The sequence below is a fragment of the Quercus suber genome, unplaced genomic scaffold (genome assembly GCF_002906115.3).
Source record: "Quercus suber isolate HL8 unplaced genomic scaffold, Cork oak 2.0 scaffold_898, whole genome shotgun sequence".
NCBI classification, from domain to species: Eukaryota; Viridiplantae; Streptophyta; class Magnoliopsida; order Fagales; family Fagaceae; genus Quercus; species Quercus suber.
The window spans coordinates 122,819-141,016 of record NW_027070324.1 but is presented as its reverse complement, the minus strand read 5'-3'; the positions used below and the strand labels follow the sequence as shown (position 1 = coordinate 141,016).

The window sequence follows — 18,198 nt, the reverse complement described above, 5'->3', positions numbered from 1 at the left end:
CTTGAAAATCGTGTTATTAAGGTTTATTGGAAAAAGTGAATTGTTTATTTTGAAGGGGTGTCATATAGATTATCTATATCAAGCCATTTGATTAGGTTTCTTGTTGATCAAGAAATCAACCTAAGTTATTAAGTTCAAGCTATTGAGCTCCAAAAATTTGGTGCACCCAAAGGAAATTACAACTAGTTAGCCAAAAGAGAAAGAATTTTATATTTTAAATAACTGAATGAGCTCCCATTGCTCAATAATGAGATTCCTTTCTTCATAGCAAGTTTAAGTACACTGCCCAAATTATAGCTTTCATTTTTACTTTTTCACTAGTCTAGTTCCTGCATGATATGCAGTGCATTTTGTTAGTTTTCTCTAATATTTCAATAATTTTACTTGTAAATTTTTTTAATCTTTATTGTTTTATTTTATAGACAAAATAAAAAGAGAATAAGAATTTTGTAATAATTTGATCATACTATATGTGTTTACAAATTTGAAAATTGCATGATATTGTGACTAATATAGATAGACTTGTTTCATGCCTACTAAAAAAAAATGCAAATATCATTTTGATAAATAAAAATACAGATATAATTCAAAAATTGTTATTAAATTTATTTATTTATCTTTTTGGACTTTGTTTCCACTATTGCAAAAGTAAGTAAATTTGAGCAAGAATATCATATTTCTAATCAATTGTTTCTCATATAAATTTTAATAAATCAGCATCAAAATTTCAATATACTTAAATAATTAATGAACCACTTTAAATAATTAATATATAAAATATATGTATTTATAATATAAGTAATCTTTTCAATTACATAGAACAATGCTACAATGTTGGTTCCATATGTATATATATAAAACTTGAATATTACACCAACCAATTACTTGTTACTGAATTTATATTTTCTAAATTTCACCATTGGATTACATGTTTTATGTGTTCTAAACATACATGCCATATTTCATACCAATCGGATGTTATTTACTATTCGATCCATAAACTCATCTTTTATACATTATTTTAAACTACAAAAATTCAAATTTATACAATTGATAGATAACATGAATATTGATCTTTGATTGTCTTGAAATTTTGCAAGCATGGAGAATATATAAAGATAATGTAATCCAAAGGTCGATTTATCAAAATTCACATACAATTAAAAAATATTGATTGATTTCATTGCTTAGAGTTACACTAAGTGTAACTTGAACCCAACCCATATATATATATATATATATATATATACACACATTCTTGATTGTGTATTATTTAAAACTTTTTTTTTCTTTTGTTGGACTTTGTTTCCATTGTTGCAAAAGTAACTAAATTTGAGCAAGAATACCATATTTCTAATAATTTTTTTTCTCATATAAATTTGAGAAAGCTAGCATCAAAATTTCATTATACTTAAATAATTAATGAAACACTTAAAATAATTAATATAAAAAATATTTATTTATCATATTAGTAATCAATAAATACTACAATGTTGATTTTGTGTGTGTGTGTGTGTGTCTGTGTTTATATATCACAAGAAAAGCTAGGAAACCTAAATGGTTATGACTAATTTTAGTGAATTCACAAATATTTAATTTTTTTATGCCTTTTGTGTCAATTGTTGTCAAATCTACTAAACATGAGGAAGAATGTCAATATATTCTAAATCTATTATTATTATTATTATAAATAAAAACATTTTCATATAAAAAGTCCGTTTAAATTTTATTTGTTTAAAAATAAGCTAAGTTCAAGTTTTTTTTTTAGGTTTGTTTAATAAGTGGGCCGAGACCAAGCAAAAAAAAAAAAAATGTGTTCATGAAGAGGTTTGTAAACAATAGGGTTCGATAAAATTTTAAAAAAAAAAAAAATTGAGCTTGGTAATAAGCTTCATATGTACTTGATAAATAAACTCATATCTTACTGAGACTTTTATTAATTGGGTGTTGGAATCATTTGTCTAAATTAAATAAGCTTGACAATGTATTTGTGTTGGAACTCAAGCTCAAAATAATGATATTAAACTCAAGTTTGAGCTTGATATTTAGCTTGAGTTCGGTTTGAGTAACGAATCAAGCCGAGCTCAGGCTTTTAAACTTTCTTACTCGCTCAGCTCGTTACAACCCTAATTTTAGCCATATTTCAAATTAAGTTATAAATTTTTAATTTTTTCAACTAAAATCCAAAATTTTATGAAATTATTTCAGTTTGAAATTTTCCTATCTCAGTTATTCATTATTATTATCATGGATAATAAGGGAGTGTTTAGTACATGCACTTAAAAACTAAAAACATGTGTTTAAAAACATGTATGAAAATACGTGTAGATAAAAAAGTGTGTGAAAATATGTGTAATATTATTTAAAAACTGAAAATATATATTTGAGTGGATGTACCGAACAGGGCCTAAAGCATTAAAAAAACACATTGCATTATACTATGCATTTCACTTTTTTTTTTTTTTCTCTATATTTAATGCTTGTGTACTTTCGTAAGAAAATGGTTATATGCTGTGCCAATGTGGGTATACTTCATCCCCTACGTCATGTCAAAGTATGCATGAAAAATCAATCGTCTTGCTTGATCTCATGGTGCTGCACAGGTTCCCAGGATCTCCTTTGTTGATATTTTTCTTCAACTGTAGCCAATCATTCTAATTCTCATTGTCAAATCCAAAATATAGATAAGCTATTCTACCTATTTTTTTCCTTGCTGACTGAAAATGTAATCATGTAATTGCTTAAAGATGATTAATTTGTTCATCAATTCCATGCAAGGAATGATTAAATGCAATCATCATGGAAGTGAGAATATTTGAAATTTAAAACACTCCTGCATGGAGACATAGACGATGCTTGATTGTAACTCACCAAATTTGCTTGATCTCATGGTGCTGCACAGGTTCCCAGGATCTCCTTTGTTGATATTTTTCTTCAACTGTAGCCAATCATTCTAATTCTCATTGTCAAATCCAAAATATAGATAAGCTATTCTACCTATTTTTTTCCTTGCTGACTGAAAATGTAATCATGTAATTGCTTAAAGATGATTAATTTGTTCATCAATTCCATGCAAGGAATGATTAAATGCAATCATCATGGAAGTGAGAATATTTGAAATTTAAAACACTCCTGCATGGAGACATAGACGATGCTTGATTGTAACTCACCAAAAATTTTACAGTTCTTTTCAATTTTTCCTTTGTAAAAGGGTTAATTAGTAAGGATTTATTTCCACATTTAAGGAAGGGATTAGGAAGTGTAGGACTTTAGGTTGCACTAAAGATTATTTTTTCTTCACCATGCAAAAATAGAGTAACTGATGCAGACTTTATTGGCAATATTCAATAAGTGCAGTCTCTAGGTCCGCATAGGTCGATCATATGTATGAAACCGCCAATTGTTTTATTTTATGGTATGAGAATAATAAACCATGACCATTTATAATTTGATAATTACTAAACAGATGTATGAGAATCAATTCTTAATTTTAGGAATGTTTTATGTATGAGAATAAAATGTTATAGGAAAGTTCCTCCCCAAAATGTGTAGACTAGTATCTTTTTCTTCCACACAATTTAAACTAAGTGCAATATAAATAAACATAATTACGTAGTAGATCATAATTAATGAAAAATATATCATAAATTATATTTCTAAAAAATCAAAAATATATCATTATAAAAAAAAATAAAAAGCTAGAGCAAACTTTTTTGCTATGAGAACAGTGTTTATACATATTCGACTACCGCATCAACTCCAATTGACCAATTGAGCCTCGGGTAAACTAAGAGGGTGTTTGGTAATATTGTTCTAGTAACGTTGTTTGTATTTTTTGGAAATACGTGTGAGTGAAAAAATGTGTAAAAATACGTGTAATGTTGTTTAAAAACTCAAAATTGTTGATTAAAATCACATACCAAATGGCTCCTAAATTCTCAAGGCGAGGTCACATAATCCAATTATAAAAATTAAAAAAAAAAAAATTTCTTGAACAAAGTTCTGTACCCTTCGAACAAGGAAAAGAAGTATATAGCTAATAAAATATATACATATACATATATATATATATATATAGCTAATCAAATGGATGTATTTACCCCAGCAGATCATAAGTTATATGGGTTCCTTTAACACCTTCAATTGGACCCTCATTTTGTTTTTGAGGACAATTGCCAGGTGCTAACTTTTTTCTAACTTCTCGGCACATGTGAACTAATAGTTTCTTTGCAAGTCAAATTGTTTCATGACCAATGTTCAGAGACTTAAATTAATGTCTGTTTAAGTTAAGGATAGCTTATAGTTATGGTCCAAGTTTTTAGATTTTATCATTTTACATGCATAGGAAGACTCAAGAATAGTGAATAAAGTGATGGCTAAAAGAAAAGAAAGGGAATTGTCTGGCTTAAGCTGCCCATAAGTATCTTAATCATCACTGTTTTAATATAGTAAACTTTAAACATTCCAATCCATATTGCAGAAATGAATTAATGCAATCCAGGAGGGGAGAAAAAGAATCCAAACACTACAGCTTTGCAATTTTATTTGAGATTTGACTGTCAACATCTTTGAAATTAATGCACTGCGAGAGTGTCGTGGTGAGCTTCTTCAGATCCTCCATTGTGTGCACTGCACTGAGAGTCACCCTGAGCCTAAAATAGAATAAAAAGATAACTTCGTGCGTTTGATAAAAACATCAAGCAATTCATCCAGAATAAGTATTAAATGAGAACAGAAGCCCAAATCTGAGCATAATTGATAGCTTTGCTTTTGACTTCCAAACTTTAACTTGAATGAATTGGATCTGATTTTATTTGTTGTTCAATATCTTTAGTCTGTATTGTTTTTCATCTTTCATATACCTATATGTATATGCATTTTCACTATATACATTGATTTGACGTAGATACTAATTATATTACATAATCAGTTTCTTAACATTTTGGCACGGTGACTACATCCTAAGCTTAGTTGTAGTGCAAGTATTATAACCTTGGTTTTGCTTAAAATTTAGCCTATTATTATTACCCTTCAACAGCTTCTTGAAATATATAGAAATTAATAGAAAGATGTAGCCATCAAAGGCTTTCTGCTGTGAATTAGCCCTCTAAAGCTGAACCAAGTTAATTTCCTGCAATTTTTCTCTTCTTTCTTTATTTTCTTTATCATATTTTCTCATACATGTTATCATGGTGTCAATATTATGTCTCACTTTTCTAACATGATATCAAAGTTATGTTGTATCTTTTTCAATAACTTATGCAAACCATTGACAAATCTAGTCAGCAGAATAGATGGGTTACATACCGTGGAATATGATAGAGCATGTAAAAAGCACTAAGGCATGAATCCAATGTTTTCAGTCAGTAGCAACAGAAATTACTAGTCCAAATTGGAGAGATAATAGCCACAATATTTTCAGATAAAGGTGTGTGAAGTGTGAACACATGGGAACCACATCCCACTTTTTTGGGGGTGAGCATCAAACCACAATCCTATTGGTTAATGAGTGAGAGAAATAGAAGCGAATTCGTAAGATTGAGTCACCAAAACACAACCTAAACTAGAAAATTGCAGTCACACTTACATAGAGACAAAAGTACAATGAAGAGTACACAACAAACCTGCATGAGTTCGGAGGCACTGCTGGGGGTCCGATTGGAATTACATAGAAACCAGATGTCAACAAATGCCTGTTCCAGAATGATTTGACATATTTAGTAGTTGCTTTAGCAATGACCTTAATCATAATGAGAGATACTAACTGGCTAGCTAGCAGGGCCTTCTCTTCACTCCCTACAATAAGAGATATTATTGGACTTGAGATGGGGATTCCAGTAAGAACACGAAAGTCTTGTACCCTCTTCCAAATTTCCCTTCTACGCCATGTTTCCTTTTTTGCCACAGTAACAGCAGCTGCATGTCATACTCAAGCAGTTAACAAAGAAAGTGTTTCACCATGGAGGCAAGTGGATAAATAGTTTATGCAAAATAAGAATCAAATTTCTAGTAGGGAGTGTAACATATAAAGATCACTCATAATATGATTTAATATTTTCTTCAGAAAATCAAATGACCATACACACACAAAATTAACCCCTCAAAGGTCAACCCTACTGGTGTCCTATCACCTATGTCACAATGTGAGAAAATGAATGAGAGCATGAAAGCATCAAAGCTTAGAATATATTTAGGTGTATTTTAAAAATGATGTATTTGCAATTGTTACATTAGGGTTGGTTCTATAGATATCTCCGACAAAGTGATATGAGAGATCTAACCCTACATTACCGAGTTGACGATAAAAAAATGTTAAAATAATGGACAAAATGATTAAATTCACAATTTCCTAACAGCTTAAGCTTTGGGGGAAATCGGTAATTTATCGATATAAAGTATAAACAAAGAAAAAAACAGGCACACATACAAGAACACTAAATATATGTCATCCAGAACTAGGTTTATGTTCAGAGTAGCTCTAGTTTTAATATGAAGGCTACAAAAGTAGTTGCATGATTATGATATACACAAACACAATCCTATTTAGCCAGGGCTGCATATTACTCAATTATCATAGTGCACATAGGGCTTCTAATGTTTTCTGAAACATCAATAATATTGCCAGCGGTTCTACAGATGACAACTTGCAAAGTCAAATAATAATAAAAATTTAAGAACTTCATTACCCTAAAAACCATAAAGGATCCTAATCCATGCAAGAACCATGAACAAGAAAGAAGTTTAATTTTAATTAAACATTCAACATAAGCTTATTGTTTCAATAAATGATCCCCAACAAAAGAGAATGCTAAGAATTACCATGGGCGGCTACAACATCGGGGACTGGCATTGCAGTGGAAAATATAAAGGAGTGGCCCCTTGATTGTATGATTAGCTTCCAACTTTTGCTTTTCATATAGTGTTCAGAAAGCAGCATAACCAAATCAGACATATTTTCACATACAAGAGATAAAACATTCAAGGAACTCATTATATTAAGGCTAGTTATAGAAAATAATAAGAAAAATAGTTTGCATGCTATGTCCAATACAGTGAGAAGTCATATGTTCCTGAGAGTTGTCTAGATGAGCCCTACTTCTATTGATTTATTCATACCACAGATGAAGAGTACACTAGAACAGTTACATGCATGCTATGAATCCGCCATAGCAGCCTGTGGCCTTACTCAAAGTACCAATGCATATGTCAACCTCTTTTTCACAATTGAACTCCTCAGCTACTCCACCCCCATTTTCACCACAAACAAAAGTTCCATGAGCCTGAAAAGAACTCTCAACAACAGTAACACTAATTTTCAAAGCATACAAGCATTAAAGTAGGTATACAGGAAGAAGCCATTTTTCTCAGTGCCATACATGATCTAAACCAAAGTGCAAGTTGAAGGAAAAAAAAAAAAACCGTTAATAGTAATAAATAATGTTTGGGAGAGTTCATTTTCTTTGGCTTATTGTGATTAAAAATAAACTACATAAAAGTATATCTGTATTTAGAAAAACTAAACCTTTAAAAAGTAGTACATGATCTGAATTTAGAAAATAAACTGTGACAAAAAGATTAGTCCATAATCTTTATGCCTTAGCTGCCAAATCAGAATCACAGACTTTAGATTTAAGGGCAATCCAACGATGACTACCATGTGCACAAGACAGGTTCTTAAACAGCTTCTTTTGATTGCATAAACATCACTACATAAAAATGACTTACATCATCAACAACCAACAAAAACTGATGCTTCTTGCGAAGCTTCACAATTTCGACCATTGGTGCAAAGTCCCCATCCATACTAAACAAACTGCAATAAAAACAGATTGAAGTCATTTATCAAATATAACAATGTACATGCACATGCACATGCACATGTTTGAAACGTTAGTTTTCAAAATAATGAAGTCATAAGAAAGTTTAGAAGACAAACATAAATAATATTAATGTTGAGGAATGGATCAGATAATATGATTCTCATTCAAGCTCAGGTGGCTCTAGTTAGAATTCATGGTGGGAAGGATAAAATCTTGTGGACTGCTACTTCAAATGGGGTATTCAGTTGTGGTTATGCTTAGGAAGTGCATAGAGCTAAAGGAAGCAAGTTAAACGTTAAATGGTGAAGATTGGTCTGCTTTTATCAATTTGATGATTATTCAGGATCAAATTGCTACAAAGGAAAGAATGGTTAAGTGGGGCTTCAATGGAGGCCTACTGTGTCAGTTCTGCAGGAGTAGAATGGAATCTAGAGAGAACATTTTTTTGTTCTTATTACCCCTTCTTAGAAGAATTTGGTCAGCCATTTGTAGAAGGTGCTTGTATGACAAAATGGTGGGATGATAGGACGCTGAAGTTTGGTGGGCTACAGATAAGCTTCATGGTGATTTCAAAAGCATCATAGCCAGGCTAACTTGGCAGCTACCGTTTATAGTATTGGGAGAGAAAAGGACCACAAAATTCATGTTGGAAAATTCTTAACTGGAGAGGATTTGCTAGAAGTTCTATTAACAATGTCAGGAATAGATTGCAACCAAAGAAGATAACTAAAACTATTCAGATCAAGTGCTTGTTGTATTTGGAGGGTGGAGATTCCCTGCTTGTGATCTTTCTGGCTTTTTTTTAACTCTGTTTTTTTATTTTCAAATTGCTCTGTTTTCTCATGATAATTAGTTCCATGTGTATGTGAAGTAGGTGGTCTAGTTTGCAGCTTAGCTACTTGATTCTGTTAATTTGTGCTGTAAATCTTTTACTGTGGTTTTGATAAGTTTTATCAATCATCTAAAAATAATTTTGTTGACAATGATTCTCAATCTAATTGAAGATAAAAGTCTTGCCTGTTTGAAAATTTAATATATCGATAAAAGACAAGAAAATTTAGAATTTCACAGAGAATTAAAACAATTAACTGTGTTTTCCTGGTTCTCAATTTTTGGTTTTTGTCTCAGCCACTTGGAGCATGCGAAAAATAAAGGAACACTTATAACATGACTAACCCATCAGTTACAATGACTTTCTTCTTCATTTTGCATTTCAATCTCACAAAATGCATTGCAATAATGAGTCCTGGGTAGAGTATGCTTAACAGTCATAGGGACACTGAAAAATTAGGACATAAGGTAACAACATACAATAGTGCATTAAGGTGAGACATGTCACAATGTCGATAAATGAACACTTCCACACTTTGTTGGCGCTCAGCCAGACAAATACCATCGATAATTGATGAATGATTCAGGGCATCAGAAAATATGGCAATCCTGTCCTCCTCTGAAGGTTTACTACCTACAGCCAAGAGGGAGGCAATACTTCCAATTGATACGATCAAGGCCATGTTGGCTGCATACCCTGTTGGGCAAAGGAGGCAATCCTATAGCAAAAATTTAAACAAGAATTCATCATTTTTCTGTTGAAATAGTAGAAAAGGTCAAACATGAATGACAGATTGTTATCATAAGAACAAAACCAGAAGTATTAAACCTGCAAGGATACCGCATTATTGATATTTGTGGTTTCAACCAACCATATTACATTTAGCAAATCCATACATAATCATAACCGCTACAACCAAATCAACATAAATGTAGAAATCCAACTCCCTAGTTTATGCCAATGTTTTATGAGTTTCTTATATACCCCTATATTTTTTAGTTCTATTGCTGTGATCAAGTCAGCTTTACTTAGAAATGGCTATATATAAGAACAAACACAGATGGAGGGAGAAAGAAAACACATAAAATGCTAAAGGAATTATAGTAAGACAATTTTTACCTCTTTCTTCTTTAGATCTGCCAAGCATGATTCAAGTAGCCTATGGTAATTAGTATAGCCGCAAGCTAGAGCAGAACCCCTTGGGCCCATTCCATGTTCTTGGGCTGCCTGGTTTACAATAAAGTTCATAATGTTTTAGGAGTGTCTTACAAAAGTTTTCTTTAAAAGAAATATCATCAAGCACACCTTCAAAGCAGCCCTTTTAATGGTTGGATGTGAGCTCAAGCCCAAATAATCATTTCCAGAGAACAAAATTAGCTTTTTGAACTGCTGAGGATGGGACTCCTCTTCATTAGCAGTTGCTTCTTCTCCTGCAATGATCCATGTCAATGAAAATGATAAGATGCTACGTATTAGTTATATTCAAGGTCCAACTATGTCTTAGCACCAAGATTGTCCATAGAGTCCTGAGTAGAGAACAGAAATAGTAACGGGATAGAAATATGCATATCTTCAGGCTAAAACATCTTTTCATGCCCAATAGACACATAAGAGTACTTGGTTATAGCAAAATATATGAAACTTCTGATTATGAAAAAAGTTTTAATAACTGGTACATCATTGTTCTACATAATTAATTTAAATTCAAACATTCTGGTTCACCACATTCTTCAATAGCTTTCCCCCAAAAGTCACATGACATCTGTTATGGCTTGTGGACTGCATGGATGCACGAGGCAAGGGACCAACACATGGGCAGATCTCGAATTGACTTCAGATTAGTTTAAGTTTATCTTCCTTCAAGTCATTATTCAAATAAAATTGTAGATAATCATCGGAGCTTATCTTTAACTATTAGGAGTAGAAGAGATTAGTATTAGTTCTTAAGGTAAGCTCTATAATATACAGTTGATATATTTGATAAGTGAATAATTTCATTGAAAACCAAAAAAAAGGAGAATTGGAGAAAGCCCAAGAATACAGGCTGTATACAAGAGGCAATTCAAAAACAAGAGAGCAAAAACAAAGAAAAGAAAAATCAGCAACAAATGAGAACTCGGGGAATCCAGAAAGAAACCCATCTGCAGAGAAAGAGGAAGTCAAAGAAGTCCACTCATACAAAGTCTTTAGAAAGAGATATTTCAATTTAAACACAATGAGTTCTTCTCCCTCAAAGCATTGGGCATTCTGCTCACACCAGATGCACCACATAAGACACAACAACCCACCATATTGTCCCAATACTTCCCCCTCCAAACCAACCCTCCTTCCATGCCACTAACACTTCCTGTACCATAGAGGGTATCACCCAATAGACTCCAAATAATCAAAATATCAATGCCCATAGGTCCAAAGCCGCAGAACAGTGTAGGAATAGGTGGTTCATATCCTCTCCATTAGGTACATGAAATACCACACCATAACAATTATACCCCTCTTCCTTAAGTTGTTTGTCATCAGTACCCAACCCTAAGACACACACCAAGAAAAGAAAGCCACCCTTGGCAGGCACAAGCCACAAATCATTCCAAAATCTAGCACTATTACTACACCTGACATCATATCTGAGGACATGCCAAACTATCCCAATCCTTGAGGAATATACTTCCATAAACCCACTCCATGAGAGCCCCAAACCTCCCCAAGCACCAATATACACTGAAGACCCATATTTCAACTCAATAACCCTCCACCATAATGCCCATTCCTTGCTCCCATAACGCCACAACCACTTCCTCAACAACCGGATTTGCATTCAGATCTTTCAGGATTCAATGGCCGCTACCAGGTAAGGTCATAGACCTATTGTTTGGTTAGAGGAATTGGTTTGGTAAGCATTCATCGGACATTTGGAAATTAGTTAGGTTGTGTTTAATGTAGACAATTTGGTGGGAATGAAATAATCATATGTTTGAGGATACAGAGACATCAGGAATCCTTTTGGTAGATTTGTTTTGTGGCTCTTTATTTGATTGGACTAGAGAATGGGGATCCACTAGTTCTAGTTCCATCCTTGAATTTATATAGTCGTTGTCTCTCTATACGTAATTCTATTCTTTTGTAGTCTTTAGGCTCCTCTATGTCCTTTTTCTCAACCAAAAAAAAAAGACAAAGAAAACCTTCTCTATGTCATTTCTATATGGAGTAGCCTTTTTGCAAAAAAAAAAAAACAACACACACACATCTTATATAAAAAAAAAAATTTTAAATAAAAAGAAGTTTCTTTCAAACATATTATACTTGGTCACTTTGGGAGGTGGAATAATTCTTTGAATTCCAAAATATTGTGTCATGTAGGTGGAACAATTCTTTGAATTCCAAACTTTTGCGGAACAGTAAATTCCCTTGGCCGCATTAGCACATATCACCTTGATGATGAAGTGCAACTTAACTATGGTATCAACTAGCCAAAAAAAGAAGAAAATTTATTTACTTGGTCACTGCTTAAAACAGTCTGTATACCCGATATGGACCAACAGAGATCGACAATTTTTTTGATGATATGACCAAACTCAAACAAGCGGGTTCAAAGAGGTTACCAGAACCGGTTCAGAAAGTTTCTCAACTGAGTAGGTGGGTTACAACCATCATATCAAGTGGGTTGTTTCATTAGTGGACTAAAGGAACACTGTAAGTGTTGATGTCCAAGCTCTAAACCAACCGCTTTAACATTGACTACTTTCAACTGGAGCAATTACATCACTTATAATTTACTTATAAAAATAAAAGCATTGACTACTTTCAGCTGAAGATTATAAGGAGCCTTGCCTCTATCTGTTAGAAACTTACATCCTACCAATAATTATAACAAGAAACATACTCGTATAGAGCTTAAGGAAAGACAAGACAAGGGTTCATGCTTTAATTGTGATGAAAATTTTGGGTCAGGTCATAGATGCAAGAAGCTTATCCTCAATGGAGGGCGTTGGCCTGACAAAAAATGATGGTGCACCAATTGACATCTTGCCATGCCCAATTGACACCATATAGCTAGGTACTCGCTGAGAGCAAAAGATAAGACACACCTGATTGTGAAAAAAAAGTTCCAATAAATGGCTTATAACTGCTATGCATAACTGACTTAAGCATTCCTGTTCACCATATTCTTCAATATCATTTGCCCAAACTTCACATTACATCAAACTTAACCTTGCTGTCCTCACCCGACCTTACTTGTCATCTGCCAATGCATCATTTAGCAGCCTATATATCCATCCAGACACGCACCAAGAACATTAGTTTCCCCTATTCGCATTCTAGTATCACACCCTAGCCAAAACAGAACTCCGTTGACTCACAAGAGTTGCATACTTGCATGTAACAATGAAATAAGTCAAACCCATTTGGCATGCAACCCTCACTACCACCTCACTAAAATTCACACTCTAATTTTCTCACCAGACATACACATGTATATATAATACCCTTAGTTTTACAATGACTTACTAACACAATAGTTAATCACCCTGTTTTTTTTTTTTTTTTGGTTGGTAATTCACTATTATAATTTGCATATACATAACCAATATATGCAGAGCATATTCAAATTTCAAACATCACCCACAAATAAAGATAGGCATTTGTAGAGAGGAAAAAAAAAAAAAGAAGCTTACCAGTGGTGGAAATTTCACAGACCCAGCTTTGAAACGTTTCTTCTGCAATGTGGACCTCCACAGAGGACCGTTCCCACTGCTGCATTTCATCGAACATCTGGAAGACTTCTTTTCCTGCTTCTTCTTGGTCTGACATTGAGTTGCTTTGAGGTTCATTTTCAATGGGTTTTGGTTGTTGGTCACTGGGGAGGTGAATGGGTCTCAGATGCCGCACGAGTTTCAGAGATTCGAGCTTTGCTAATGCCTCTTCAACCAAGATGTCCCACAAATTCATTGTTTCCATTAACAGAGTGAGAGTGAGAGTGAGAGATGTCCATAACTATCCTCTGGGGTAGTTATTAGAGACGTGGGTAGTTGGCTTGGCTAACTGCCTGCCTAGTCGGAGAGTAGTTCACTTCTTGGTGGGACTTGGGAGAGGTCATGGCCAAAATAGCCATATTTGGCTGGAAAATGATGTATGACAATGACAAAAGAATGTTTGTTTTTGGTAAATGATGCATGAAAGATGACAAAATCTTTGTTTTTCAAAGAAATCCTACCAGCCACTATAGCCAATAGCACACGCCGAGAGCAATAGAAATCCTCATTGTCATTCCGTAATTGCCAAATTTCACCCACCACATCCCAATTGCCATATCTCACCCACACTACAAAACGCGGGCCCATTAGGCCACCACCCCCCCAATATGGAATTGATGTTGGGGATTGTGAGGTGAACACTGAAGAGAAAAATTGAAATAAAAGACAAATGAGGATTTCAGTTATTCTCTTCATTCTTTTCTTACAGAGTACGATCGCACATATTACAATTTACACACGTTACTTATACAATTAACCCACAAGAATTGCAGCTAAACAAGGAAATATATAGGTGAAACCCATGTTACCAAACAACTGAACAAGCCTTACTGCATGTTACTTTTTTCTCCTGACTAATTTTCTTACCATACATACATATTATATTCTTGGTTTCACAACGACACAATAATTGGTCAATCTTTTGAGCAAATTCAAAATTTCAAAATAGCTGAAGCAAATAATGACAGGAATTCGAGAAAAAAAAAATATATATATATATATATATATATATTACCAGTACTGAAACAACGGTTTGAATTTGTCCAAATTTATTTGTTACAATATACAGCAAAACACAAATTTGCTGCAGAATATAGTTTACGAATACAGTTCTCTGGTAGAATGGCTTCGGCAGATGAAGATAAATTGGGCCCAAGACCTTTTGATCCAGTAACATTATTTGGCCCGCAAATTTGCAGAAGAATACAAATCTGCCACAGAATAAGATCTCCGCAGAATATAGTTTTTTGGCAGAATGGTTTCGGCAGATAAAGATAAATTGGACTCAAGACCCTTTTGATCCAGTCAACATTATTTGCCCACAAAGGCCTAAATCTTTTTGTATAAAAAAGATAGGCGTGAAAACTGATATGAAAAAGTACAGTGAAAAGAAACAAGGAACGGCAGGAAGTGTCAGCAGCAGGAAACGCGTGAAGAAAAAAAAAGCTAAGTTAAAGGAAAGACAAACACAACAGAAATGTGTGAAGAATAAGACAGAGCCACGCAGAGAACAAAACAAATTTGCTATGGCAGAAACGGCGTGGGAACGAAAGAATACAAAAATAGAAGGGCTGGAGCACCACCAACCTGTACCCAGCCAATACAAGGTAGGTGGCCCACAGTTAAAGGGATTCAGAGGGCGTGGTTTTGTGGTGGGGGAAAAGGGGGTCTATATTTGGTTTCCTGCCATAATTCTTTTGGAATATATCTTCTGGGATGGTATTTTACCTAAAAAAGTAATAGATGGTTGGATATCTGATGCATGCCATAGAGTTAGGTAGTGAGATAGCCCAAAGGTAGAGGTATACAGCAAGAACAAACAAAAGAGAATTTTTTCTGAAATGAGTAATGGTGCGGCAAACACGTACTGGAACAATGGCAGTGGTGGGGCAACCAATGTTGGTGGGTAGTCTTGAAAGGATGCCCATAACAAACAAAAAAAGTTGGTGAAGCCTTAGGGGTAAAAGGGAGAAATCCATTGAATTAGCTCACTATAAAAGGAGGAGCTAGCCATAGATGAAAAGGAGGAAGGGGAAACCTGCATTTAGAAAGAAAGAGTCACCCAGAGAAAGGGACCCAAGAAAAGAAAAGACCCAAGTGAGAAAAACAACTTATGGCAAGATAATAGTTAGAAACAAAGAGCAAAAAAAAAAGAAAAAAGAAAGAAAGAAAGAACGAAGAGAAAGAAAAAGAAGAGAGAAAACGTGGCAGGAATAGGGGCATGCATCAATAGACCATCTTTTCCCTCCCTCTTAACAAATCCACTCTTGAAGTCTCCAAAAGTAATACTAGAAGTATTTAGGCCTATTCTCCAAAATGTACAACTTTTATGGCATGAGCTATGACAAGATTGTACAAGTTGGAGTTTGGGTTCCTTCTTGGTTTACTTATTCTATGGGAAGATTCAATACTTGATTTCAATTGCAAATATATTTGATTTCTCACATTATAACTTATATCTGTTGTATTTAGTCATCTTGCTGTAGCACGTTTTTATCAGTTTGCTGCATTAGTTGTCCTGCTGTGGTGTCTTTTCTTGCTGTACTAGTTATTCTGTTGTAGCACCTTTTCATTATATTTACCGTGTTAGCTATTATACAAGCTAAAATTTCCTGCGAAGCTTTCTTCTTTATTTGTTATTACATGTTTTACTTTTACACAAACTAATCATTATCCTACCATAAGTATATATATACATATATCTTTATTTACGAATATGTGTACATATTTGAGAATATACTAACCCATTTAAACTAACATTTGTTTGATGAGTATTTTCTTTGAGTTTTAGATTTGTTTATGTGAGGAAGTGGAAAAGTATTTCTGCATAAAAATAAAAAGAAGTCATTCACACGGAGAAGGTTTTAAAGCATAGCAGATAGCTTTAAAGACATCAGAAAGCTTTAAAATAGCAGAAATCTTTAATGCACAGAGACAGCTTTATTCACAGCAAAAGGCTTTAGGCAAGAAGTTTTAAAGTACGGAGAAAGCTTTAATGCAAAGTAGATAGCTCTATTGCATAGTAGAAGGCTTTACGGCAGGAAACTTTATGCACAGCAAAAACTTTATTGTACAGCAGACAATTTCACTAATAGAGAAAGTTTTACTGAACAGACTATTTTACTACATGGAGAAAGTTTTGCTGCACAGAAATGTCAATCCTGGGCAGAAACTGGCAGTGGCAGAAACAAAAAAGTCAATCCTCGGTAGAAATGGAGAAAAGTTCTTCTGCGGAGAAACAGAGATAAGCTCACTTTGCAGCGTCTTCCCTTAGACTTGGACTCAACGTTTGCGCACAAATCGGAACTAAATTGAGTTGAGTTGGACCGGTCTCAACTCCCTTACTCAGAATACTTGGCTTACTATCGTGGGAGGCAGCCCAGCCCAACGCACAACGAAAAGGCCCTCACAGCCAATGCAGACGCAACTTAGTTTGACTCACAACAAACCAAGCTCGTGACAGAAATGAGTCAGCCAAGTTGTAGAATTTATGACCCTTACTTTGATTTGACAAGTGAGGTAAGTTTACCCTTGTATGGCCAATATTTGTGTGGACAATGTTTAGTTACATAATTAGTTGTAGTTTTAGGTACAATATTACTCAATAAAATAAACATTATTATATATTTGAAAATGTTATTTACATTCTTAATACACAGTCAAATTTTGTTTCAATAGGATATTATTTACTATATGATTTATAAAGCATATATTTTATACATAATTTTTAAACTACAAAAATTTGCAATTTTAAAAATTTATTGATGACATATTATTGATTTTTATTTTTCTAGAAATTTTGAAGTATGAAAGATATAAAAAAAAAATGTAATCCAATGGTAGATTTGTTTAAATAATTTAATGGTCTGTGATTTATTACATATAAACAGTTTTGTAAATCGCTATATAATAGATTGAATTTCTTTAACCAAATTTGGAGGTTTTATTAATTGCTACATAAATAATTGGAGAAAATAACTTTAAATAGGGTTGGACGAAACTTTTTTTAATGTTTGTTTCCCCTTTAGTTCTAACTTTCCAAAAATTTTATTTTAACCCAAAACACCGCCTTAAGTTGTTATAAATATTATTGTGTTTTATAATTAAAATTAATAATAGGGATAATATAAATGCATAATTGGGTTGGATTCAAATATTTATAGTGTAAAACCCAAATCTTAGTGGGTTTAAAATTTAAACCCAAACATTTTTTAAACCCAAAGAAAAAAATTTTAAATCCTCATTATAAGGTTAGGTTGGATCAAACAATCCATTAAAATCAATCCATTGTAATCCCTATTGTCTAGGTATGACTACACATTCTTTAAATAATTTTTTAAGATAAAATAAATAAATAAAAATAATCTATACCAAATTATGGAAAATTATGAGGTACACTTAGGTAAGATACATTCTCTATTAGTTGTTTCTTTTTTGCGTTTGCGGGATTGCACTACCTTACATTTACGCAATTAATATTAAAGTGAGTCTACAGTACTATTCACACATTTAAAATTATTTTGCTACAGTATTTCAGCAACAATCAGTTTTATCAACTTCAGCAACATAAGTGCTATCCAACAGACCTTAAAATACTTCATAGTCCTCGAGAATAAAGACAAGATGTTTCCCTCACCATTTCCCCAAAACACTATATAGTATATACCCTCTAAAACATAAGAAATGTTTTGTTGCATGCTGCATGCAAAACATTCACAACATGCATTCGCACTTCCGATACATGCAGAAACATATGCATGGGACTCACGTACGTGTTGTGAGTTTTTTTGCTCCA

General features: G+C 33.4%; 1 protein-coding gene across 1 annotated transcript; it reads right to left on the bottom strand.

Annotated features, from left to right (window-relative positions):
* Positions 1–4,421: 4,421 nt before the first annotated feature.
* On the bottom strand, positions 4,422–13,989 carry LOC111989489 (8-amino-7-oxononanoate synthase). Its single transcript, XM_065768170.1, has 11 exons — positions 13,326–13,989; positions 9,958–10,082; positions 9,772–9,879; positions 9,132–9,370; positions 8,997–9,038; positions 7,726–7,813; positions 7,147–7,280; positions 6,820–6,908; positions 5,766–5,916; positions 5,625–5,693; positions 4,422–4,652 (listed from the first exon to the last, which is right to left on the bottom strand). The coding sequence occupies exons 1-11, from the start codon at positions 13,606–13,608 to the stop codon at positions 4,526–4,528; spliced, it is 1,455 nt and encodes a 484-aa protein (XP_065624242.1). The 5' UTR covers positions 13,609–13,989; the 3' UTR covers positions 4,422–4,525.
* Between the last annotated feature and the right edge of the window lie 4,209 nt (positions 13,990–18,198).

Coding starts and splice junctions, on each gene's coding strand:
- LOC111989489 (XM_065768170.1), bottom strand. CDS start 13,608: ATGGAAACAATGAATTTGTGGGACATCTTGGTTGAAGAGGCATTAGCA. Junction 9,039..9,131: donor TCTCACCTTAATGCACTATT/GTATGTTGTTAC, acceptor GCATTTTGTGAG/ATTGAAATGCAAAATGAAGA. Junction 5,694..5,765: donor AAGGCCCTGCTAGCTAGCCA/GTTAGTATCTCT, acceptor ATTCTGGAACAG/GCATTTGTTGACATCTGGTT.